This window comes from Notothenia rossii (genome assembly GCF_949606895.1).
Source record: "Notothenia rossii genome assembly, chromosome: 10".
NCBI lineage: Eukaryota > Metazoa > Chordata > Actinopteri > Perciformes > Nototheniidae > Notothenia > Notothenia rossii.
In genome coordinates, this window is record NC_136908.1 from 15,060,623 (window position 1) to 15,086,049 (window position 25,427).

Sequence of the window (25,427 nt, forward strand, 5' to 3'; positions counted from 1 at the left end):
TACCATCTGAAGCTGCCATCAGGAGGTGGGCTCTGTCTGCCCAGAGGGAAGTTATCCCTAACACTTTCAGAGAGCTGCGTTTCCCTTGGCAGTGTGTCATTGGGCCGAGCAGATGTGAAATCCACATGGCAGCGTTTGGGTGAAGTTGTTGAGAGTCTTTGATGTTCTTTTCCCTGGCATGAGTTGAAATGATAAGAACTTAAATATTCTATTTGTTTTCTACCTGAGTTGCTCAGGTAACAGGGGAGAAGAAGAACCTCCTGCATCAGGGAATGTACACTGTGTGCGGTTTTAAGTTTTGAAGTGATGAACTGGAAAATAAATACAGGAGACAACATCAAGCTGAATGTGGAGCGCTTACTCTCTCTCAGGCTTCTGCTTGGACTACACTTAAATAGGCATCCATGTACAATTAATAACAAACTCCAGCTCTGGAGAAGTAGGTCAAATTCCCTTAAGGGTTAGAAGAAAGCATGGCAAATCTGCTCAGACACGGTTTGATATGCAGGGGAAGTAGCAACACTTACTTTATTCTCTCCTCTTCTTTGTGCTTCATAACATCAGCTTGTTATATAACTGGAGTGTACATGCTCAGCCTAATTCTAAAGTATGTGTTCTCTAAGTCATAAACAAGTGCCCAACCCTAACCACCATGCAGTGGTCAAGACACAAGCCTCAGATGGTCTCCACATTATCATCAGCCAGCTCTTTCATAATTGGTGGAAATGTGATTGTTATTTCGACGTGTCCCAAATTGAACTCTTATTCCCCATAAAAATTGGGTGTGAAGTAAACAATGGCCAAGTAGCAGTTATAATAAATCATAAATCTGTCATGGATTTGGCACTGATAGATGCGCACTGAGAACTAATTCCTCAGTAATGGCTGCTGCTCAGAACATCCTGCCTGCGTTTGGCAGTGGACGTAAAGGAAGCTTTCTGTACAGGACAAAAACATATGGGGATCTCTTAATTGAATATATTTACAACAAGGGATTTATTTAAAGGAAATGGCTGAAGGAAAAGGCTACTGCCTGCGTCATCACTACATTCCTCTTCCATTTACAATTCATCCCCTGAAACACCTTCCTGTGTTTTTCAGCCTGTTCTTTGAACTACGCCATTTATATTCAAACACAGCACAACCCTGACAGGACTGTTATTTTTGAACCCTTTTAATCCGGCATTACCAAAATGTACAGCAGCTCAGTCATAGTCAGATAGAAAATTGGGTCACAAATCCCATGTGATTGACTTTTGCTCTTGGCTACATCCAAAGTAGAAAATGGGCATTTGCAAAATAATGCCAATACAATCTGATACAGCAAAAATAATTGTTTGTGAATTTTTTTGGGGGCAAAACATTTAAATATATACCGCGTAAACTGTCTGATATATCATGTTTGGTTTTTTTCAGTTGATTTTTATTTGTTTCAAATCTTTAAAAGGGTTGTAAATGCCCCAAATATTAGCAGGCTTTTATTAAAACATGATTCAATTAAAGCACAAATATGTCACAGATTATGCAAACACAAAAATCCTCAATCTTTAATAAAAAACACTTTCTATTTTTCTCTGCCTCCATGTCACCACCCAGTGCAAAACCCATTTTCTGTTGGATATTTTCAACAAGAGATTAATGCAGTTGTGTGTGGTATTATAGCTACGTTTCAGATTAGTGTGTGACAACACAAAATGTTCTCATGTTTTCAAATGTGAAAGAGCTTAACATCTCTTCAGTGTTTCCATGTTTTTCCACTGCATTCTCTAGAAATGATACGATAAGCTTATCCACCTGTATCCTGATATGACTGATAGTTTTCCTGCTTGTGCTTTGAGACTGAATCAGGCAGAGAATCAGAGCAGAGGGGTCACGACCTGACCAGTTTGGCCCCGTTCGTGGCTACATGTTGTTAATGCATGTGAATCTGTGTCAGTTGCTGATTGATTTGAACATGTGTCACTGTTCTCAGGCTGCAGCATGTCCAATTTACAGATGTTCCATTTTGTTTACTTTTGTTCCTGGGTTAAAGTTCAACTTTTAAGATAAAAGCAAATCTTATACAACCTGCAATGATACTTGAGCTCTGCCTGGCTGGCTGACTGAATTCACAGCACTCAAAAGTCTCTCCCTCCTTGCTGTCATCAGTGTCCTTGGAGTGTGTTTAATAGCAGTGATGCATGAGAGGAATAAAAAGATAGGGGAGAGAAAGAGAAGCATCCTCATCCAAAGGGTCAATAAAAAAAAGAGGGGTTCAAACTTCAGAGACAGGATTTGAAGTCTGACTCATCAATTGCTGCTGCTGCACTGATTATTAGCAGACATTATAATCACAGTCCAGTGGCGCTTGTCATTTTCAACAAACGGAGTCTCTTTGTTTCGTCTCAACTCTCTCCCCTAGTCTGACAGTGACAAAGGACGTGTTGGCCTTTCAGAGTGGGATTCACCTGGGGGGCTGGAGAGAGAGGGGAGAGTCACAGCAGGTAGTTTCTCCACACAGCCTGACATTTGACAAGAAAACACGTTGTGCCCTTTCTCTTCTCACCAAGTGTCCTCTGAAACCACAAGTGCCAGATTGTTTCAAGACAGCAGGTTAACTAACTTATCGGGACAGCTTTGCAAATTATGATGTCAACAGCAGTTTGACTAAGGGGATTCCAGGTTTGAAAAAAACAAACCAATACTTTTCTTGTTAAGAAATAGAATATATAAATAAAGACTTAATTTATAGACAGCAGTTTGACTGAGGGAATTCCAGTTTTGACCGTCAGCAAATCGGCTTAAGGGAACAACTTGAGTGTTGTGACAGAAATGACTTGTCAGCCAAGTGCAGTTATTCAACTTCTTTTTGCTTGTTTACCCATTTAAAGCTTTAGAAACGACTCATGGCCTTGGTAGACATTTGTGAGCACTTTTACCAAACAGAATGTTTTTTCTTTTCTGCTATTTGAGGGATTATCTCAGTCCCAAGGAGATGAACACATTCCGTATTTTGCCTTCACAAGACAAGGCAGGTTAAAAAGGAAATAAAGAAAAATTAGGTTTTTTTCCTACCCAGTGATCTTCGGCTCCACAGCCTTCCGGTCAAGATATTTTTTATTTGACAAAACATGCAATAATGTCAGACAAATGCAGTTTGTTTTTAAAAAACTTTATTAATACTTTCTCTTGTTAAAAAAACTGAATATATAAAAAGGATTTATTTCTGGTGGCTTTTGCTTCAGAAAACAGAAACAAATCGCTACTTGCACAATGTGAAAAATAAAAGTCCTTCCCCTGCGACTGAGCTTAATCGAGTCAGCGTCAAAGAAATACAAGTTTTCCTTTTCTTACCAGAAAAAAAGTCTGTGGAAAGTTTATAATAAACACGATGTCGCTGCTACATTAAGGCCAATCCCTCTACAAACATCCTTGGTAAAGTGACAATGTTTTTGTTTTCTTAAATAGTCTTTTGAAATTAAATAAAACTGAAAAGCTTTTAAAAAGCAAGCAAGTATTGCACAGACAGATCTCCCAGTACCCATTAAAAGAATATCGAAACAGGAACTCAATAGTACACCCTCGAGAAAGAAATGTATAGCTGAGGTTTTTAGAGGAAGCAGCTGCTGTTGGAAAAATCCAACATCCTTTGTGAAAGTAAGATACTGCATTTCCCACTCAAGGTCACATTTCTAGTTTGCTAAAAGAACCACATTTAATCCAGAGATCACATAAAACTGGACCATGATGGCCTTAGCACCCGATTAGTATGCACCGAAACACCCTGAGCAGCTGCTTAGCCTCCAAAGACCCCCTAATTGGCATAGAGAACAAGAAATTAAATATGGATTAAAAACAGATTTCACTCTACATAAAATTCAGTTCTCAAATCCAAAAACGGAAGCTTTAAAATTTCAAATAGTTAAAATAAAGACGGGTAATGCTTTAGGCATTTCTAAGCACATACTTTTACGATATGGTTCTGGGGCTAGGAGTCTGATATGGAACGAAGAAAAAACAAATGAATAAAACAATTCTGTACCAGGTCAACTGATGCAATAACTTAAAGGACAATAAGGGCCTAATCTAAAATCATCTTGTGGCAGGGGCCATCTTAAAATAAGATTTGGACAGATGACATGCAAACAAATACTAAGAACCAACAAGACAAAGTGACAATCCAAAGGGAAATGACAATAACACACACACACACACTAACTGAGGGAGTGGTTTGAGTGTGTCCATCTTTGAATATGCTCACGAGCTTCTGAATGTTTGGTAGTTCTTGGATTCCAGGCAGGAAACACAGATGGACGAGGAATGTTTCTTTTTTCGTGAAACCTCAATCTGGCTGGTTTTGCTTCAAAGTGTTCGTAATGGAGTTTGGTGGAGTTGTCTTTATGTGTGGTAGATCTTGTGCTCGTACTCTGTTGCAGAGCAGCTGTGCGGAGAAGCCAGTTCTCTGTGGATGGGAGCGGGGGGGCTGCGGTGCTGGTGGTTGTCGGTCAGCGTCAGGTTCAGCAGGCTGGTGCAGGTGGGCAGGTAGACGTGCTGCACGTGCTCCACCTCCGACCGACACACGGGACACAGCTGAGGGACAGGAAAGAGAAAAGTAGTAAGCATCGGGTGTTTGTTTGTTTACTCGCTTTAAGGACATTTGAGGTGGTTACACTAGGACGTGAACTCTTTCAATGTCCCATAAAACGTTGGTAATATATTTGTCTATGCTTATCAAAGGGATCTTGAGACAATAAAGCCCTCAAACACATTTCCTGGCCACTTCCAAGAGAGAAAATGACCTAAGAAAAGTTAACAATGTGACAAATCGGGTCAACCCACATTTCCCAGCAGATGCATGATATTAAGCCAAATGTGTCAAAGCCAGCAAAAGTTAAAGGTGGAAGGCAAGCTAACAAAATAAGTAACCGTTATCACACAGTAGGCGGTGTCACGGAAACTTGCTCTCCAATCAAATGAGTCGTGGAGAGCACTGTTGACTGCCATCAAGGCAACTAATGAGTCACCACTCGGGTCATCAAGCCAATGTTAAGACTGAAGGACATGCTGGCAAATATCCTTCAGAACACAAGCTAATATTAAAATCAGGAAAGCTTGTAATGGATTGCTATAATGGGAAAACAGCTTCCATAATCACGCTGAAAGCTGTGGAACTCTCCTTGAGTTTCTACTGACTCATTACCTGGGTCACGTTTCTTAGTAAATGGAAGTAAGATCTGCCTGGCTGCTATAATCCCTCCATAAAACACACTCACACACTCCCTCTGGCTTCAGAAAGAGGGGCAACATTTTGCTGATTAAGTGAGGGGTCAGCAGAGAGCAAGCAGAGCTTTGGATGTTGCTCAGAGGACTATAAAAAAGGATGGAAGTTCAAACTTAAAAGTATGATTAAAGAGCTTTAGGAAAACAAAGCAAACTTCACTTTAATAAAATACTGCTTCTAAGGTGGTGTTGACATCAGCATATGCAATATAGTTATCCACGCAATAAACCATATTTAAAATGTGTCTTAATTTACATTATTTCATATTCCATTCTTGTACATATCATATTCTATTTACATGTATATAGACTTTTTATTTTTGTGTATTATATGTTGGATTGTTGGAGGAGCTCAGGTCATTGCCATTTCTACACTGTAGCTAAATCACAATAAAACCTTTGAATCTATAGCAAATACCAGCAGTGGTCATTTCTCAGAATATGACAAGTGGAAATGCTAACCGCACTAATGATAAAGCCCCCCCCAACGTGGCTTATAAACAAACTCATCAGTCTTCCTGGTCTACACACACAGAGAGGGAACAACAGTCTCACCTGCAGCTGGTTTGCGCAGCTCTGGCAGCACACCATGTGTCCGCAGGGGCAGAACGCAGCGTCGATCTCCTCCTCGCAGCAGAGCACGCACAGCAGAGCCTCCCGGAGCTTCTGCAGCCGCTCCTGCAGCGCTCTGCTCTGCTGGCAGCTGCCGCAGTCCAGCCCCTCGTCCTGGGGGTCGTCTCGGCTGGGGGAGCGTGAAGGAGAGGAGCGCTCACCGCTGCTAGAGCCCAGGTCAGCGACCCCCGAGTTGTAGAGGGCGCGGCGGGCCTGGTCGTACACTTCCTTAGAGGTGCGTCGGATGTCGAAGACGTACTTCTTGCCAAGGTTGATGTTCTCGTTGAGGAAAAGGGAAGCTAGGTGGCCCTTAAAGTCTCTGCTGTACTGCATCATCACTGCGTTGGTTACTGTGTCACACCTAGAAATGAAATAAGATAGAATGTGATTACAGTTAGCAAAATCAGAGCATTTGAACATTTTACAAGATAAGTACTTTAATGATCCCAATTTGGGAAATGTTTGCTTTGCAGCAGCATAGGAAGACAAGGTATAGTACATAAGAGAAATTAAAAGACTAGAAATAAACAATCCAAAATGTAAACATCTCAAATAGAAATAAAATAGCATTTTAAAAAAAAAGTAAAAAATATACATGTGGAAATACAAACTTACATTAACAAAATATAAAGCAGGATATTATATATACATTAATTGTGCCAGGAGTGGATTATTAAATTGAATATAAATGTACAGCCTCTTCTTCCCCAAACTGTGGAGGGTATGTCTGTTTATCCAATACTCCATTTGCACTTAATATTCAGGAAACTCATGTTCATCCTGTGAACACCTTCACTGCTATGAGATAAACATTTGTTTCTGAGAAAGCAGGAAGAAGACATTCCTTCCAGACTCTGAGCTAAAACCCATCCCTGAAACAAAAGGACAGAGCTGTCTTTGTACCTTTGTACCTCTGTGACTGACTGACAACAATTTTATAGCTCAGCCATTTGAATTGTTCCTGCTCACTGCAAGATTCTGACAGACTCAAATCTCTCCGACTCTACTAAAGATGGCCCGGCACAATCTCCCTGTTCATGCACACTGATCAGGTCTATTACAGGTTTTATGGGTCCCACTTTGCAGAATTTGTACCAGCAGTTGGTCAATGTGTACAATTGTGTGAGAGTGCATACTCAGGAGCAACTACGTGCTAAATAGAGCAGAACAAATGTGCACACAACACATTTAAGGTCAGGTTTATGAATGACTAACAGCTGTAGCGAAGAGCGTAAACAGACATGAAGAAAAACAGAAATCAACTGAGAAGCTTAGCCCAAAATATATTTTAATTGATATCTTGGTTCACCACATGTCTATGGTACCTTTAATTAAGTAAGGCAGTGGAACATTGAGTAGTTATTAAACAGGCTTGAATATATTTAATTCTGACTGTACAGCTGTATAGCCTTAGTCATTGATCTGGGTTTGAATACAGTATGTTGTTTATCTCTCACCTGTAGAAGGCGTGTGTCTCTGTAATGGCTCGGTACAGACCGCTGGCTGCCCGGTTACTGATCAGCTTGAACAAAAGCACCACGCTGTCATTTGTGTCCTTGGTTACCGTCAAGTACACACTCTTCCCCGACTGGGTTGCAATCTGGATGATTGGATAGCTTATTCTAAAGATGGAGCAAAATGGGAAGAAACCATTACATGTTGAATATTCTTCAATAACACATTCTGTCCTAAAACCCAAAAATATGTATATCTGCAACATGAAGAGTACTATTAGTATGGAAGTACACAGAGCTAATTGCATTTGTCTAGTTGAAACATACCTGTTGACTAAACTGAAGTCCTCCTTGCAAATGGCGATGCCTTCAGGGCCGACTCCAATGGCAAGCCGCTGGCCGTTTGCGTCGCGCGCCCAGTGCCACTCCACACCGTAATGCTCCAGAGAGGAGACCAGCTGCAGGGCCTGGTACTCCACAGAGCCCGGGCCCAAACCCTCCAGAGCCTTGTGTCTGGAAATGATGCTGCACAGGGAGACGGGTGGGGAGACAAAAGAAAAAAAGAAAACCCTTTGAGTTTATTTAGCTTTAAAGCTCAGATTGGAAATATCGTTCTGACACAAGCTTTAGCATACAGATCACATTGTTACCATGGTGCAACCGGTGTGGCGGGAGTATTATACGAGCAGGATGAATAACACACTAGTGTTTTAGCTGTCAAAGTTAACACGCCCTCAGACAGAGAACTGATGCTAAAATGGTTCTTTCTGACAACTATACTTATGAGATCAATACTTGGGCAGCTTAGCTGAAAGCTTATTTTAGCAATAGTAACAGCCTGCTGATTTCAGGAAAATTGCTGGAAAATCCCAAATGCCCAGCTGTGGTACAAGTACAAATTTGAGTATATTCTTATAACTGTAATAAAGTTGTTTTTTGGGTACTTTCTTTGTGTATATAAAAAAAAACACCATGGCATTTGTTTTTAAAACCCAACGTAATATGTATTTTAGTCATTTTTTGGAAGTGCAAGGACGTGCATACATAGCAGGCTGGGGGAGTGGAGGTCTGTTTCAATGCAGCACATGTCAAATAGTTTATTATAGCAGTTAGGAGAGGAGGCTTGATAATTGGAGGACACCAACAAAAGGTAAACTTAACTAATGTGCATTTAAAAAAGAGGGATAGTTTCGGCAAAAACAAAAAAAAGGTACCATGGGGTCAGATGAGAATTTTCCAAAGGGGGGTTCGTTTAGCATGAAACACTAGAAATAACTAAAGGATAAGTTAAAAAAGAAAGTGAGCTCATAGAAAACTATTTCTGCTAAAAAGTTAGCAATGATTGACCTAAACATTTCAGATGTGTGTCTGAAACTGCACTGTAACTTTTATTCATGTACCTTTGTTATCTTTGCTTTTAAATGAGTATTTTTAAATGTCATTTTATATATTTGCTTTTAAATGAGTGTTTTTAAATGCCTTTGTATAATATGTTTCTTAATGCTTTTCATTTTTGGAAAGCACTTTGCATTGCCTTGTGTTGAAAGGTGCTATATAAATAAACTTGCCTACTGTATTATTTAAGGCTCTTTACTCAAAGACAGCAACTGGAAAGAGAGACAATGCAGTAGTTCTTCGATCATTTCCCAGAAGTTCTAGGTGGGACAGGCATTGCTGTTTTTACACAATGCAATGGGATCTATGCTCTTGGACTCCAAAACCTTGCAGTAGCAAAACTATGTTACCCTATTCTTGTTTGCAGGGAAAACATTCAAGGTTTACAGTATGGAGGTTATGTTAGTGAAACTGTGCAAACACACGCTATCTGATCTCGTGTCAGCTGCCGTTTGACTGATCTGTGTGTGTGCGTGCGCATCTTAGCTGAAAAGACAAGCGTGAGAGATACCCCTAATCAAAGTCTTTCACCTCTTCACTTTATATAAAAAGGCTGCAAATGTATTAAAGCCACCACCGGTAAACTCAGTGTAGCATTTTGTTGCTTTTTGATTTCTTCCATGTCCTCATTTCCTTGAACACCAGCTGCCACATCAGATTATTCGAGACCTTTTATTTACATATCATATCTTTATAGACCATCTCCCTCAGAGATGGGAGGGGGGCAGAGATTCAGGAGGGAACAGGTTTTAATTATTAGCCAGGGCTTGTTAACGTGTACTGTATGTATAGGGGGCTATTGGTTATGTGTTCAAATGCCAGTTGTCTTGTGTAAAATAAAAATTCCAACGTCATAAGTGGTGGTTTCATGTCAGGGTAGGGGTTCTATTACAGTAAAATGCAGAGAGAACAGAACGATTGTGGGCCAGAAATGCAATAAGAAAAATGTTTTTATGCATTCATGGAATTTACTCTCCATGCTTTTCTAGAGGCCAATGTTGTTTTTCTTAAAGAGTGATGTACCTGTTCATGGTGGGCGTGCTGGGATCCTCTCCACACAGCTCGGAGTACCAGTACTTTGCTGTGTTTTGGTTGTAGTCCCCAAACTCTGCCTGTGCTAGGAGCGAACTCAGCTCCTCGGCTTGTTCTGAGCCCATCCGTAGGTGCCCGTTATGGAGGTCCTCCTTCACGTGCATGAAGAACACGTGTCTGTCGGACGAGAAGAGAATAATACATTGGTCAAATGCCAAATCTTTGAATTGCCATTTAGGTTAATAAATTCAACAACCTAAGGCAACGTATATATTTTAGATAAAGTCATGTCAGCCATTGCATTTCTTAAATGTGTAAAAGCTGAGGAGTCGGGGCATCTGGAGCACATAGGCCGGAGCAGGTGGTCATTACCGAGCCAGAATTGCACCACATGAGCCAGGGGGGTGTGTGAGCAGCAGAGGGAAAAGCAACTGTGATATTTGGTCGGTGGCCACAAAGACACTTTCTCTTTTTCAATCTCTTCCTCAGAAAAAACTACAAGAACTTCCTTAAGTGTGAATTGACAGCTTTAAAAGTGGAAGTGGAGAGGGGGAGAGTAGTTTCTCTCCCAGTAGGGGAAGTACTTGGACTTTTAACATGGTGAGTCAGAAGGTAAAAGTGCTTGAATTGTATCTGCTTTGCCAATACATGACCTTGATAAGTCTCAAGTTGAATGTAATAATGGAAATTAGTTACAATGGCTGGCATCCTGTATGTCTCTGTGGCTGTTACCCCACACTCCAGCAATATGCTTATTTCAAGACAAGCCTCCACTGGTCTTGTTTGGCAAGAGGGAATTCTTGTTTGGGAAAAAAAAAGTTGTGTTTATTTGACAGTTGGGAAAATAATTCAAAGATTAACGTTGGTCAAAAACAACAATTGCTACCATTTGGGCTGAACTAATAAATGAGAACATTGAGTTATGCTGTGGAAAAGGAAAACAGCTAAATGCTCAATACAAATAATCAACGGCAGGTCCTTTCCATTGTTTTGACCAGAAGATGTGAGGAATTCTTTCCTTCTAGCAGCAGGAGACAAAACGTCAAAAGGAATAACAACCTGAATGACTCAATCTTTCATGAAGAGTGTTGAACTAGAGCAGGGGTTCTCAAAGTGCGGCCCGCGGGCCAATGGCGGCCCTCGGAAATGTTTCTGGCGGCCCGCGATAGTTAACCTGTTAAACCCCAAGTACAGTAAATTTTATTTTATTTTTTTTATTTTTTTTTTAACAGACATTGCTCCAGATAACAAACCGTACATCAAAACATGTAACAACAAACAACTAAACAAAACGTAACGGGGGAGGGGGGGGGGGGGGGGTGGATGCAAGGATGACTTCCTAAGACAGCTGATTGTGACATACACAGGACATTACATACACAATACATTATACATTACACAGGAGATGCCATATTGACAGGGTTAGATAGGAGAGCTGCGGACAGTGAACCGCAATCCTCCTGTCTCCCCTCAAAATCCCCCAGCAGAGAAGCTGCACGCTCCATGTTCAGTAGGTCCAGATACTCCCTCAGCCATGAGTCCCTAGTAAAGCAGGCTGGTTTGCGTTCCTTCCAGTTTAATAGGATGAGTCTTTTTGTGGCTAAACAGGCCAATGTCCAGAGCCGATCGGTAGTCCTTGCAGGATTGCCATCTGGCTTGAGACCCAGTAGACATGCAATGGGACATGTAGGGAAATTAACTTTTAAAGATTCAGACAATAAGGATATTACTTCTGACCAAAGTTTTTTTACCGCTGGGCATTCCCAGAGTAGGTGCAACAATGTACCTCGCTTGCCACATTCATGCCAGCATAAATCTCTGTGTTTATTGTCCATCTTGGATTTTGTAACAGGGGTGATGTAAGCTCTATTGAGAATTTTGAACTGTATGATCCTGAATCTTACACATTTAGAAGAGAACATAGCTGACTGCCAAATGGAGTTCCATTGCAAAGCAGACAGAGAGATATTCAAGGTATGCTCCCAGGACAGTTGGACAGGAGAATAGGTATTCGGGGCAGCCCTAGATAATAATTTATAAATGTTAGAGACCACACCTGATGATATGATTGCTTTCTTGAGGCGCTGGTCCTCTTCCATACATGAAGCAGGCATGGCTTATTTATTGATGGTCCATCAATCCATTTTTGTGCAAAAATCGGAGAAACTAAATGATAGCATTATGGTAGCCACCGGAGGCTAGCGCAGCTTTCGGTTCCTCTACGCGTCACTCTCACTCCTTATTTGGTAACCTGAATCTCGCAAATCTCGCGAGTTGTAGTTAAGCGGAAAATCTGTTGTAAGTTATCAGAAACGGGAGTTAGCTAGCGATTTTAGCTAGTCACTGTCTGTAGATAACCCAACTTTGTGTCCTCTGAGAATGAAGGAGATGTTGCATTGTTTTTGTTGCCTTCGTTGTAGTTTTATGTGTATTTTGGATTTAATTTAGGTTAACTTCCAGTTCCGTTTGCATGCTTTTATTTTGAAGGCGAGATAACGTGTTTGACAGGAAGTTGTGGTGGCATCGGAGACAACTTGACAGATAAAGTAGTGTCTGCTATGTAACGGCAGAGAAAGAGTGTGTGTGTTTGCGTGTGTGGTTAAGTATATGAACGCACACAAAAGTCCGGTTATACAATAATAAAACAACAAGCTGTCTCTCCCAACGTCCACACTCAGGCACACTGTTATTTCCACTGAATACCCCCAGCGCGAGCATCCCCAAACTCACTCCCTGATTGGATGCACGTCCCAAAGGCGGCAAAGTGTTCACGTGAACAGCGGAAACAACATTTGTTGGAAGTTTTCGTTGTGTAAGCGAGATGGAGGAGCCAGGGCCGTCGCGTAAAAAACGTTTTGTCAGTGAGGAGAAAAGGAAGTTCCAGGAGAAATGGAGCAACGCTTACTTCGTTTTACCTCAGGGGTCGGATAAAGTGATATGCCTCATCTGCAAGCAGGTGAATGCAATGCTCAAGGAGTATAACATAAAACGCCATTATGATACCAATCATAAAATGTATGACAAGTTCATGGGCAAGGAGCGCAGAACTTAACTTGAAAGAGGTTTAACTGCCCAGCAGTCAGTTTTCACAAATCTTGCAAAATTCGGTGAAGCTGTAACACAGGCTAGCTATGTGGTAGCTCACGAAATTGCCAGGCGGAGCAAGCCGTTCAGTGATGGAGAATTCGTGCGAGACTGCATTTTGAAAGTGGCTGACATTGTATGCCCTGAACAAAAGTCAAAGTTCCGTGACATAAGTTTATCGAATGACACAGTGACATGACGAATCGAAGATCTGGCCAATGATCTCAAAGAGCAATTGGGACTACGTGTGGAAGGCCTAGGCAAGGGGTCCTTTTCTATAGCACTGGATGAGAGTACAGACATTTCTGATACTGCACAACTACTGATTTTCATTCGAACGGTCACGGAGGACTTTGAAATAGGCGAGGAACTGCTAAGCATGGAGAGTATCAAAGACAGAACAAGGGGAATCGACATTTGTGATGCTGTGTGTCGTAGTCTCGATGCATACAATGTGGAGCTGACATCCATGGTCGGTGTCACAACAGATGGAGCGCCAGCCATGGTCGGGAGAAAGGCGGGCGCTGTCTCTTTGCTCAGCGACAAAAGTGGCCAATAACGGAGGTGAGAACCTAATCAAATATCACTGCATAATTCACCAAGAAGCCCTTGCTGCTCATACGCTTGAAATGAAACATATTATGGACATTGTTGTCAAGACAGTGAATTTCATAAAGTCCAGAGGTCTGAATCACCGTCAATTCAAAACTTTTTTGGTGCGATCAGAGGCTGAATTTGGTGACGTCATATACTTCACTGCTGTCAGGTGGCTGAGCAGAGGTGCCACACTGAAGCGTTTTTTTAATTTGAGGAAAGAAATCGCTGAGTTCATGCAATCAAAAGGACAAGATCTGCCACAGTTAAGTGACACTGAATGGCTTTGTGACCTAGCGTTCCTTGTTGACCTGAACACCTTTCTCAGCGATCTCAATGTGAAGCTGCAGGGCCATGGGAAGCTCATTTCCACATTGTTTGAAAGCGTCAAAGCTTTCCAGCGAAAACTTCAACTAGTGCAGGGACAGCTCAGAGAGGGGAATCTAACCCATTTCCCCGCCTGCAAGGTGCTCGCAGGTGAATGTGACGTTTTACATCACCTGTGTTCAGACAAGAACCACAACCTCATGGAAAAACTCCAAGAGGAATTCCACCACCGCTTCTCGGACTTCAGTGACCACGAGAAGTCATTCAACCTATTCCAAGATCCCTTCACATGTGCACCCTAAGAAGAGCCTGCAGAAATGCAGTTCGAGCTCATCGACCTGCAGGAGAGCTCTGAGGCCAGAGCAGCATATCGAGACAAGAATCTCATCGAGTTCTACAAAGGACTTTCCCCATCTACGTACCCTGCACTTCGCCAACATGCCATCAGAATGGCCTCTCTGTTCGGAAGCACATACATTTGTGAGAAAACCTTCTCCACCATGGCCATCAACAAATCCCAGCTGAGATCCAGGCTGACGGATGCCCATCTACATGCTGTCCTTCGTATAGCAACAACGGAGATGGAACCGGACATCAAAGGAATAGTAGCCAACAGACGACAGCACCATAAATCCCATTCAAAGTAGGAAAAGGTATGTTGATGACAGGCAATAATAGCCGATTTGTGTTACAAATACAACAACAATAATAATAACAATGATGATGATGAATACTGTGTTATTGTGGTCTTTGGTAAGCTTCTATTTTAAAAGTCTCTTTCTCTCCCTCCCCCCTCTCTGTCTCTCTGTATTTGTCTTGCAGAGACTATCCTGTGGTGCTTGAGTAGCTGGAATTGGTTCTGAAACAGGGCCCTGCTGATAAGACAGGAAATCCACAGCATATCACTAACTCCAGCGCAATACTCTCTGTGTGTGTGTGTGTGTGTGTGTGTGTGTGTGTGTGTGTGTGTGTGTGTGTGTGTGTGTGTGTGTGTGTGTGTGTGTGTGTGTGTGTGCAATAAAGAAAATATTTGTTTTGGAATTTTGTGTTCCGTTTTTTCTTGGGCGGCCCTCAATCCAATATTGGGTACCTAAATTGGCCCTCACTCATCAACACTTTGAGAACCCCTGAACTAGAGTAACCCAAACTGATCCTTCCTTGAGATTACCTATGACACAGTAACCCTAAGAAGAGAGTCTTAAGTCAGCTGCTCCTGTCCGCTGTCGGACAAACCAGTCCGACAGCTTGTCACTGGGAAATGTTGTTTACTGGCTGCAAATCTTTTGTATTGCCAGTAGACTTCAGTTGTTTAATTTTAACATCCTGGCTTTGCCATCTGTTATTATCTCAAATCAGATACCTGAATAGCCAGTGCAGCGGTGCTGATGCAGTGACCTTGTGTAACCCTCCTGATCTATAGACACTCAGCTCAGACTTGACAATGCCAGAAATGAAAGTATAAGGTTGGCTTGCTGTGCAGACAAGTTGTTTTTGTAGAACAATGTAATGTGTGAACAAAAAAAATAAATGGCTGTTGAGTTTTTAGCCGACCGCATCCTGATGTGGTAGACTAAAAAGCAGAATGCGCCAGAAACTGCTTGTTATTTCCGACTAAGAAAAAGAAAACTCCTTCGGGCTACAGTTCTCTTTGAAGCATGATGCGAACAGAGACATTTTCATTTGTGCAAATCAGGTCATACCATGACTTGAGGATATTTTAGAGGGGACCCTTGAGTGGAGGGGGAAGGCGGCACTTATCGCACCTTTATTAAGTTAAGATCAACTCATTGTGTTTTGAAAACGTAGAAAATGCGTTGTGTTGAGATGCTCGTGGGAGATACAGGAACAATATGGAGTTTCCTCTGTCTCCTTATGGGACTCAAAGCCAGACTCTTGAGGGAAAACTGAGGGCATAAGAGAATATGTACAGTTGTGTTTTGCAACATCTTCAGTGTGCAATAACAAGGCACACCTCACCAAACACATATGCACGTGCTTCCAAGGAGCAGCAACAGTAGCAAACGCAGCTATGAGGCACACAAACAAAGCCAGTCTCCACCACCCTGACAAAGCCAGACCATAACAACGAAGCCCCATAGCTGTCCAGCCTCAGGCATAACAAACACTGCTTTGATATGGTGTTAAACATCCCATTCCCTCCAACGCACACACACACAAACACTGATCTCTATTGTGTCAGGCCCAGCAGGAGTCATGTGATGAAGCGCTGCTAGTTAGCTACCTGCCTGATGCAAACAATAGGTCTGCCTCCAGTTTATTATAGGGCAGGCTGCAGAGGTTACTATAGTTCATGAAGGGATTGGAACATGTAAATCCAGGTTACTGTGAAGCTGAGCAAGGCATTTAATATCATAAAAAGCTTCCTTCAGAACGAGTCCTGGCTTGTTAGTTTGGTGTCGTCGACACAATATGCCACTTGACTCGTTTCAGGAGTGGAATGTACCGAGTACATTTACTCAAGTACGGTACTGTATGTACAATAATGAGGAACATGTTATTTTGTATGTTTATAGTTAAACTCCATTACAATTCACTGGAAATATTGTACAATAACAGCTTAGTTGTTTAATTTAGCCAATTAAAAGATCATTATTGACATCCATCATCATTTTGTACATGAGTATTTTTACAGTGTGTTATTAATAATTTTATTTAAGTAAAAGGTCTGCATACTTCTTCCACCACTGATTAGCTTTAACCTCAACTGCTCCACTTTACCAACCATCTGTGACGATGTGGACTGTTTGTCCACCAGGCTGCTGGGCAAGACATCTGACTCGTGCATTCCTGGGTTCATGCGGGCACCCATGTGTAAACAGGTGTTTGCTTTGCTGAGCCGAAGTTTAAAAATCAATTTCCAATGGGAATAAATCACCAATTATAAGCTGTGGGATGGAACAGGTGAACAGGTTCTGCAACTGAGGTAACTTTAGTTCAACGATAGCTGTTCCTGCCTGACTTCCCTGGGGCGGAATGAGATGCATCAGATATGCACTCGGTCTGCCAAACAGTCAGCCAAACAACACAAACACATGACAATCTGCAACAAACAGCTGCTTCACAATCAGAGGGTAACAATTTCTCCCACTGAGGATCCGGTGAAGATATAATGCTACTATATCTGCTCTCGGTACAAGCTTAGTGCCGAACTCTGGTTATGATAACAACAAGGGCAACAGTTTTGTAAAGATTACCCTGCTGTCTTCTGTTGCCTCTATATTAAAGCAGATAGCTTCACCTTAGATAACTGTTAGTCTGCTGAATTGCTGCCTCAGCATTTTCAAGGTCCGTCCTACACCCAGAGCTTCGGAGAGACAACAGTCCATACATCTTAACTCTCAACATGGTGGTTGAGATGGATTGGTTTACACAGAACTCAAAGACTTTAGTTTTAATGATTTTGGAAATGTTTGTCCAAGTGGGCACACCATTCGAGGCCGACTGATCTGGAGTGACTGGATTTGTCTGGAACCATTTTATTTATGCTGACGAGGCTAGACAGAATCTCATGACTTGAAATCTGTCTCTTGTTGGGACATGAAGATGCCATGCTGCATCAGGATTATACTGTAGTTGTTTCCCCAGCAGCTAGACCACTCCTCTGTTATTCAGCACATTGGATTCCCCATGTCAGTGACTAACACACTTTACTATAAGACACATACACATGCATCATGATACAGTCATCTGTGAACCCTGCAGTCATCGCCTCTTTCTTCAGACCAGACAAATGGAACACTGTAAGTCAGTGCCCTGCTTTAGTGTATTACACAGTGTCCATCACATTGCTCCTACAAGGGAGATAAACCATAATCAAAGTCTAAAGAGGCTTACTTGTTTACATTCATAAATGGGGAAAAGGGAAAGCTAACAGCAAAGGAGACATAAAGGGTATTCAAACAGTGATTGTAGTGGAAAGGGAGGTCATGTTGAGTGCTGCAACAATGTTTGAATTCCTGATAGCCTGGCTGGAATAATTCAATTAAAGCAGACCTGAACACCCTGGAAACAAAATGTTTTCAAAATAGGTCAGTGGCTACAGAGCCGAGTTAAGGAGATCAGATTATTCCAGTTGTATTCCAAGTCTTTGAACCATAAATACAACACAGATACAATCCCAAACTGCAGTCTCAGGGCCTTTTAAGCAACTTATTATATAAAAATGTGACAAATCTTTGCAAGTTTTATATCAAGCAGTAATACCAGACACTCATTACCAAGTCAACTAAACCCTCTCTAGTCTGTTCCACCCATCTATAAAACCCATCGTCTCCTTTTTATGATTTCTGCCCGAATTCAATGTCTATTCCCCGAGTAGGCAGAATGTCAGCCTGTTCATTTCACAGAAGAACAAAACGTCTCCACAAACTGAAACCCAACACCTCTGCCTGGAGACTGCACCTCATCCAGCCAATCACCAGAAGAGTTTCAGACCTCATCGGTCGGGCTCTCAACAATGTGGTTTGTAAGCGAGTCAAATGACACACTGCCAGGAGCTGTGTGCTGTGAGGTTACTAGCGGTCAATGAACTATAGTAGACCCTGTTGAATATCTTCCCCCATGGTGTGGGCTGAATGGAAAGTCAGACGGTTAAACTTAAAAAGAAAAGTTTTAGCATTGTGTTATTTATCAGAACGTTGTAAATGTCTAGCTCTAAATAGCATGTGCCTTTGCTCTGTTCCAAGTTGAACTGAAAGCTGTACAGCATTAAAACAAAGAAGCTGTTTGTATGCTAACTGCCTTCTGTTGCAGGCTGGTGCTCTGTACTGCATGGTAAAACAGTGATTAAAGAACAGCAATCAAAGTTTAGGCGCCAAACAAATAAAACAAATCTGTCGTTCTTCGGAAAGATCTAGAAAAATAATAATCAGGGTAGGTTATTCCAGTTCAGGAGGAAACAAACTCTTATGGAGGCTAAAAGCTACTAATTACCGACAATGAAGCATGGCAATAAAGAAAGGGAGGTTAAGGCCCGCAGGCTTCTTGATTGATCTTTGGCTTGATTGTCTCTTTAGCCTGCAACAGTTAGTTACACATTTTAACTTGTGTGTGACCGGAATAAATAACCTTGAACGTTTTGATAGAAAAGCTCGATGATTAAGCTGAATCATGCAGAATATCAAGTATACTATTGTTACTCAAAACTTTTGTAGGGCTGTTGTATTTTATTATTAATGTAATTGTTGGTATCCTGCAAAGTCAAACCTGTTATTGGAACATACAGTTGCAAGAAAAAGTATGTGAACCCTTTGGAACTTCCTGGATTTCTGCATAAATTGGTCATAAAATGTGTTCTGATCTTCATCTAAGTCACAACAATAGACACAAACAGTCTGCTTAAGCTAAAACCATAAAAACAATAATATGTTTTTATGTTTTTATTGAACACACCATGTAAACATTCACAGTGCAGGGTGGAAAAAGTATGTGAACCCTTGGATTGAATAACTGGTTGACCCTCCTTTGGCAGCAATAACCTCAACCAAACATTTCCTATAGTTGCATATCAGACCTGCACAACGGTCAGGAGGAATTTTGGACCATTCCTCTTTACAAAAGTGTTTCAGTTCATCAATATTCTTGGGACGTCTGGTGTGAATCGCTCTCTTGAGGTCATGCCACAGCATCTCAATTGGGTTGAGGTCAGGACTCTGACTGGGCCACTCCAGAAGGCGTATTTTCTTCTGTTGAAAACATTCTGTTGTTGATTTACTTCTGTGCTTTGGGTCGTTGTCCTGTTGCATCACCCATCTTCTGTTGAGCTTCAATTGGTGGACAGATGGCCTTAAGTTCTCCAGCATAATGTCTTGATAAACTTGAGAATTCATTTTTCCGTCGATGATGGTAATCTGTCCAGGCCCTGAGGCAGCAAAGCAGCCCCAAACCATGATGCTCCCTCCACCATACTTCACAGTTGGGATGAGGTTTTGATGTTGGTGTGCTGTGCCTTTTTTTCTCCACACATAGCGTTTTGTGTTCCTTCCAAACAACTCAACTTTGGTTTCATCGTCGTGGAACATCCAGGTGCTCTTTTGCAAACTTCAAAACGTGCAGCAATGTTTTTCCTGGACAGCAGTGGCATTTTATGACCAACTTATTTAGAAATCCAGGTAACTCCAAAGGGTTCACATACTTTTTCTGGCAACTGTATTTGTTCTCAGTTGATCTATTCTACAAATGCTACATTAAATTGAAGCCTCTCCAATCCATTCACTCTGGGGAAGGCAAGGAAACACCCTGTTGCAGGTCAACACACACCATCACCTCTGCCTCTAGTACCACTGACCTGCATGTCTATGAACTGCCTGGGGTGATGTAAGAAGGAAGGAACAGTGTCATGTGAGAGCAATGACATTAGTAGAGCAAAGTTCTAAAAATTAGCTTTAAATAATTGTAGTGTGGAATTATGTCCAGACCGTTATGTCCTATTTAGGGAAATAAATGTCTTGTCTTTTAGTTTTCTTAGCATTATTATTAGTTATTAGCTAGCGCCTGCTTGGTGGAACAAGGAACTCTTCATTGGAATAAAATAAAAATAATTGCATGCAAATAAATATACAATTATTAATAATGATTTTTCATTTGTTAAAACTAATGTGGCTTCTTGTTTAGATTTCAGATAAACATAAGCTTAAACCATGGGGCGGTAAACATGTTAACAATCAGGACCTCTAATACATCCTGTACCAACAGCTTTGCCCTTTCAGGACATCCAATGTTTGCCTGATCAGAATGTTAAATACAAGTGCTAATGAAGGGAAAACATTCACATACTTAAAGCAGAGGCACCCCTTGGCAAGTGGGGTTAAATGATCCAGATAACACTGGCTGTTTTGTTGAGGCCCTTGGGCCAGAATACCTTAACCAATTAAAAAAAGTGTCCATCAGTGAATGCTCACAGAAACACAGGGCAAATCAGATGTGTTTACACAATAATTTGGACATTTACGAGATTTATAAAACAAGCTTGGTAGAGTTGTGCGAGTGAGAATCTTAAGCAATGAGATTAGGAAAATAGGGTCTTAGAAGCAGAGGATACGGCTGCCATGTAATCGAGCTCAACTTAAGCCGTGTAACTTAAATAGATACAGCCTTTTTTTCAGTAGTAGAAACCAAACCTAGGTGAAAAGTTTACAAAGGTATTATTGAGTCTAGGAAATGGGTTTAAATACTATGACTATGGTTTTATCCTGGATAGTGCAGTTTCGAGGTAAATTAGACCCTACCAAAGAAAAGGAAGATAAACATAAGCAAGTACCCAAATATTCAGCTGCATGTGAGCAAGAACATGCAAGTGACCTGCGAGGCTTTACGTGGAAGCAGAGTACACAGCAGCTTATATAAGCAGCTCTGTGCGCCCAGTGCACTGCAGGTTATGTAATAAGGCCTATAAGGAGAGCGCTGAAAAAGAGGCCCTCCCCGCAGCTCCACTGAGAGTCGTGGAACCATGCAGTCCTTTTTGCTGTGTGTACGTTCTGAGGGGAACCTTAACTCCTGCTCATATTTATACTGAAGTAACTCATGCTTGGTTTTAACTTTTAAAACTCGTTCACAAATTGACATTGTTCGTGAGAGTAGATAAGGCGGTGTTGTGTCATATCTAAATGAACAACAACTTAACAACTTAAGAATTGGACTCATTCCAAGAGGTATGTGACTAACTGCAATGTGCAATGTGTTTGCCATTGTGAGCTCTGCATGCTTGCCTGCCTGGAAGCATGCCTGCACTCAGAACATGGAGGCAGTGGTAGCCTAAAGTAGGTCAAAGGTGACCACAACATGGATATGTTAAATGGGACCTTAAAGAAAAGGAAATGAGAAGCAGAAATGCCATGTATCATTTCACAACACATTTAAATGATATAGCAGTTTCTCCAGACATGCGAGTGTCCCCAAAATGGCCCTGTTGTGTATTGTCAACATCTCGCCCTGTGTTGAGCTTGCTTATAATCACATCTGAGCAGACGGATGGCAGAAAGGCTCTGCCAAAATCAAACTCATAACTTGACAGCATGTTGGTGTGTGCCATGTGTGAGTTTTTATTAGCAGCACCCCTTGCTTGCCATCTAACATCTTTATCTCACCTTTTTTTTTTGTACAAACCCCATGACCCCCACCCCGCAAGCCATCTGTTGATAACCCCTGCTTATCTGGTGGAGCTCAGAGAGCAGGCAAGTGTCTTCAACGATCACACTCTCCCCCGTGCCTTTCACTTTTTTTCTTCAAAAGAAAAAAAAAGGAAAAGTGGAATATAGGCCACAATGAGAGAAACAGCTGAAGGAGAGCCAGTGGTGAAGTGGAGAACAACAGAGCTTAGCAGAATGCCAGGCAATTACTGGCCGAGGCAGATACATGTCGGTTTAATGAACCCTTCTAGTTGCACGCTGTGTTTGAGTGTGAAAGAGAGGGGGCAAGAGCAGCCCACCAAAACAGATTCCCATCCAAAGTCTGCCCTGCCTTCTCATCTATGGTTCCAACTTCCAACCCTGCAGTATCAAACAATGATGGCACCACCTGAGGTGAGAATAACATCCACAGCATCACACAGACACTGTGTGTTAAACAAGTCTTTGGGCAGTTTCCGAGAGCAATTGCTATTTATAACTTTAAAAGGAAACTGGGGACATGAATAGCCGAGTCAGGAATTAGACTTGTTATTTTGTTTCAAATATTTTGTTTCCTCAAACTAAGATAATTGTGTAAACTGCCAGGGGAAGTTTTGTTTGGTTGGCCATTGTTTTACTAAAATAAATATAGCTGGGATAAAATATCTCTCAAAGAGCACAGAAAAGAATATCCGTAAAATGTATAGCCGGGTGCGTTCAAACATGATTATAAATCTCACTATGTACACAGAGACTCATATTGATAATATCCTATGAAGGAAAAAACGCTAGACACAGGCCTATCTCAGTTTCCATACAGCATCTGCAAAAGAAAATCGAATAGTGGAGTGTGCTTTTGTTCAGACAAAAAATGGCCACAAACAATTGAAACAGAAAAAGCATAACAAAAGTTATTTGGAGTTGAATGGGGCAGTGACAGAGGTTCTGGCTGTCGCACAGAGGATCCCTGGGGGCAGATGCAGAGCGACACAAACCCCCAGGGCGGCTGGATCACATTTCCTGCCCAAACGAACTTTAGTAACCCCGGCTCAGCGAAGAGGTTACTACAGGGCATTCGACTGTATTGTACACAGTGATTAGATTAGGGTGTGGAAACTGTAACAACGAGTTTGTTTTTCCGTCATGTGCTCATTATTGCATGTCTTATGCATTACTAAAAGTGTTTCAATAAAAAAAACATAATCTAGGTTTGATTTCTGGTAAATTTGAAGCGGTTCACTAGTTGTGAGATAATGTTGCAAACAGGAAGTGGAAACTTTATCTGTTCAAAGGCCCATAAACAAATGTGAAGACGTTCATGTTGCATGCAAACAAAGTCTGTGCACGCACGTGAGATGGTAAACAAACCTCGTCTGTTCCTGCAGAATGAGATGGGGCTCCACAAAGAACTTGACCCTCAGCCTCAGTCGACACGGCGTCACGTTATCCATCTGCTGACAGATGCGGTTCCTCAGATTCAGCCACAGGTTCTCTCCTTTGCTGCCCGTGAACTGCAGCCCAAAGTAGTCCACTTCAATTATGCCCAACTTTCTGCAAACCTGGAAAGAGATTAAAGAATCAGAATCAGAATCCCTTTATCCGTACCACAGAGGGGAAATGTACATGTGTTACAGCAGAAAAGAGCCAAAGACAGCTTAATCTTAACTAAGAAGCATGCATATTTTTTTTGTTTTAAAAAGATACAAAAATTACACAATATAAAAAATAGAAAAAACAGTTATGAAGATATAGCAGCCAGGTATGTATATTGCACATTTATTAACAAACAGGGTCACATAATGGATTTTGAAAAAATAAATGAGTAAAAAGGGATCTTATCAGTCATTTGAAGAGTGTATGGGACATCAGAGAGAGGTAGCTTTACAGTTTATTTGAAAGTGCATCTTTCTTTGACTTTCGACTCAACATTTCGAGTTTTTACAGCAGGCTTGAATGTCATTGAAGAAGACTATAGGGGGGCAAGAATCAACACATTTCCCGAGAATCAATAAAGTTTTGCAAGATTTAAGAGGCGGAGGAAGATAGGGCTGCTTTTATCACTTAGTTCATTAGGATTTCTGCTCCCCTGGTGCTACTCTCACAGATAAAACCCATCAATATTCTAAAGCACACGATAGGATTGAAGTAAATTGGAGGCTCTCTCGGGGTAAAGGGGCTCATCAAACCCACAATCCCACGCCCCCTTAGCGTCTATTACATAACTGCTGGTGGTGGTCTGCAGGGAGCCCGGAGGATGAGATAAAACGCATTCATACCCACGGCAAGTTGCCATGCATTTGAAGTAGCTTTTTAAAAAGTGGGGGAAAAAACAACTTAAGGCTATTGATGAAAGGAAAAGTTCGCATGCCACCCTGTTTATGTCCACTTTAGGAAAAGAGGTAAATGTCAGCAAGCAACGAAGTAGCGAGAACGCTGAGTGCCTACAAAAGGCAGAAGAAGAATGAACTCAAGTAACCTGGACAAAGCCATCTGCCTCTGACTAAGCCATGCAGGTAGACGACAGCAGTGTTACCACAATGCATCAGAACTTTCCTTCATGTACATCAAGTCGTGCTTTTCGAGAATGACTCGACATCCTAAGGTTTCATTGTCCTGAACAGATGTTTGGTTTTTGGCACGATGCGCGCAGGAGAACATTTTGTTTCCGCGTACCCATGTGCAACAATAAGGCTGATGTATCCATAGTTGTGTTAACAGATTATATCCACAGTTAATGTTATGTCAAGCAGCCGGTACATCTTATTTAGCATTCATCGTCGTTGAATTTCTCAATTTTTATACCCACACATTGGAGTCAAATTAACAATTGAGCTGAAGTTTAGGAACATCTAAACTTTCGCCAGGCAACAAAATCATCGCTACCATCTATATGCTGACAATGACACTGCATTTTAAAAAAGGTATTATATTAACAAAACGTGATGTGTTCTCCACCACAGCTTACCTTATTCAGACAGTCTTCACCGTTCGCCTTCGCATCAACTTCCACTTCCATCACCACTGAATCCGGACGAGTAACGTGGCAGAGCATTTTGGCTGTGTATTCTGCTAATCTTTGGTTTGCCACCTTTAAAAAAATAAATAAAACACTTCTCGAGCCTTCTTTAAAACCCCCAACATCAAGCCTTCGTCACTTTCATAGCCCTTCCAGTCCGTGTGGCGAATCTGGAGCCACCAGCTGTAGGCTATATCAATGAAATGCCATGCACGGCTCCGCCTTCGTACAGCTGTCCAATGGGAGTGAGTTTCACATATCCGCTGCAGAACCTAAACCAATCAGAAGTCGCGTTACAGCCGCACGCTTCTCCGGCTGGAGCTCACCTCCCGTGTCAGGAAGTGTGAGGAGTGCACTGTGCCCTCGCCTGGCTTGCCTGTTGCGTGAAGCCTAAGTGGCTTTTTGACTCACCTGCTCCTAATAAATAGACATTTGAACGAACTTCAGTAGACCTTAGGGTGAGTTTAATGGCTTGTATACGGGTTCCCCCTCAGTTAGAGTGAATAATGTATAAGAATGCAGTCTACA

At 41.7% G+C, this 25,427-nt stretch overlaps 1 protein-coding gene across 1 annotated transcript; it reads right to left on the bottom strand.

Annotated features, from left to right (window-relative positions):
- Nucleotides 1-3,135: 3,135 nt before the first annotated feature.
- mylipa (myosin regulatory light chain interacting protein a) lies at nt 3,136-25,088 on the bottom strand. Its single transcript, XM_079655310.1, has 7 exons — nt 24,849-25,088; nt 23,252-23,442; nt 9,744-9,929; nt 7,653-7,850; nt 7,329-7,493; nt 5,815-6,232; nt 3,136-4,569 (listed from the first exon to the last, which is right to left on the bottom strand). Exons 1-7 carry the CDS (start codon nt 24,933-24,935, stop codon nt 4,378-4,380), a joined length of 1,437 nt encoding a protein of 478 aa, XP_079511436.1. The 5' UTR covers nt 24,936-25,088; the 3' UTR covers nt 3,136-4,377.
- Nucleotides 25,089-25,427: the final 339 nt, after the last annotated feature.

Excerpts from the sequence above, each read along its gene's own strand:
- mylipa (XM_079655310.1), bottom strand. The coding sequence starts at position 24,935 with ATGCTCTGCCACGTTACTCGTCCGGATTCAGTGGTGATGGAAGTGGAA. Across the intron at positions 7,851-9,743 it reads AGCACGCCCACCATGAACAG|CATCATTTCCAGACACAAGG; the intron begins GTACATCACTCT and ends CTCCCTGTGCAG. Across the intron at positions 6,233-7,328 it reads GAGACACACGCCTTCTACAG|GTGTGACACAGTAACCAACG; the intron begins GTGAGAGATAAA and ends TTTCATTTCTAG.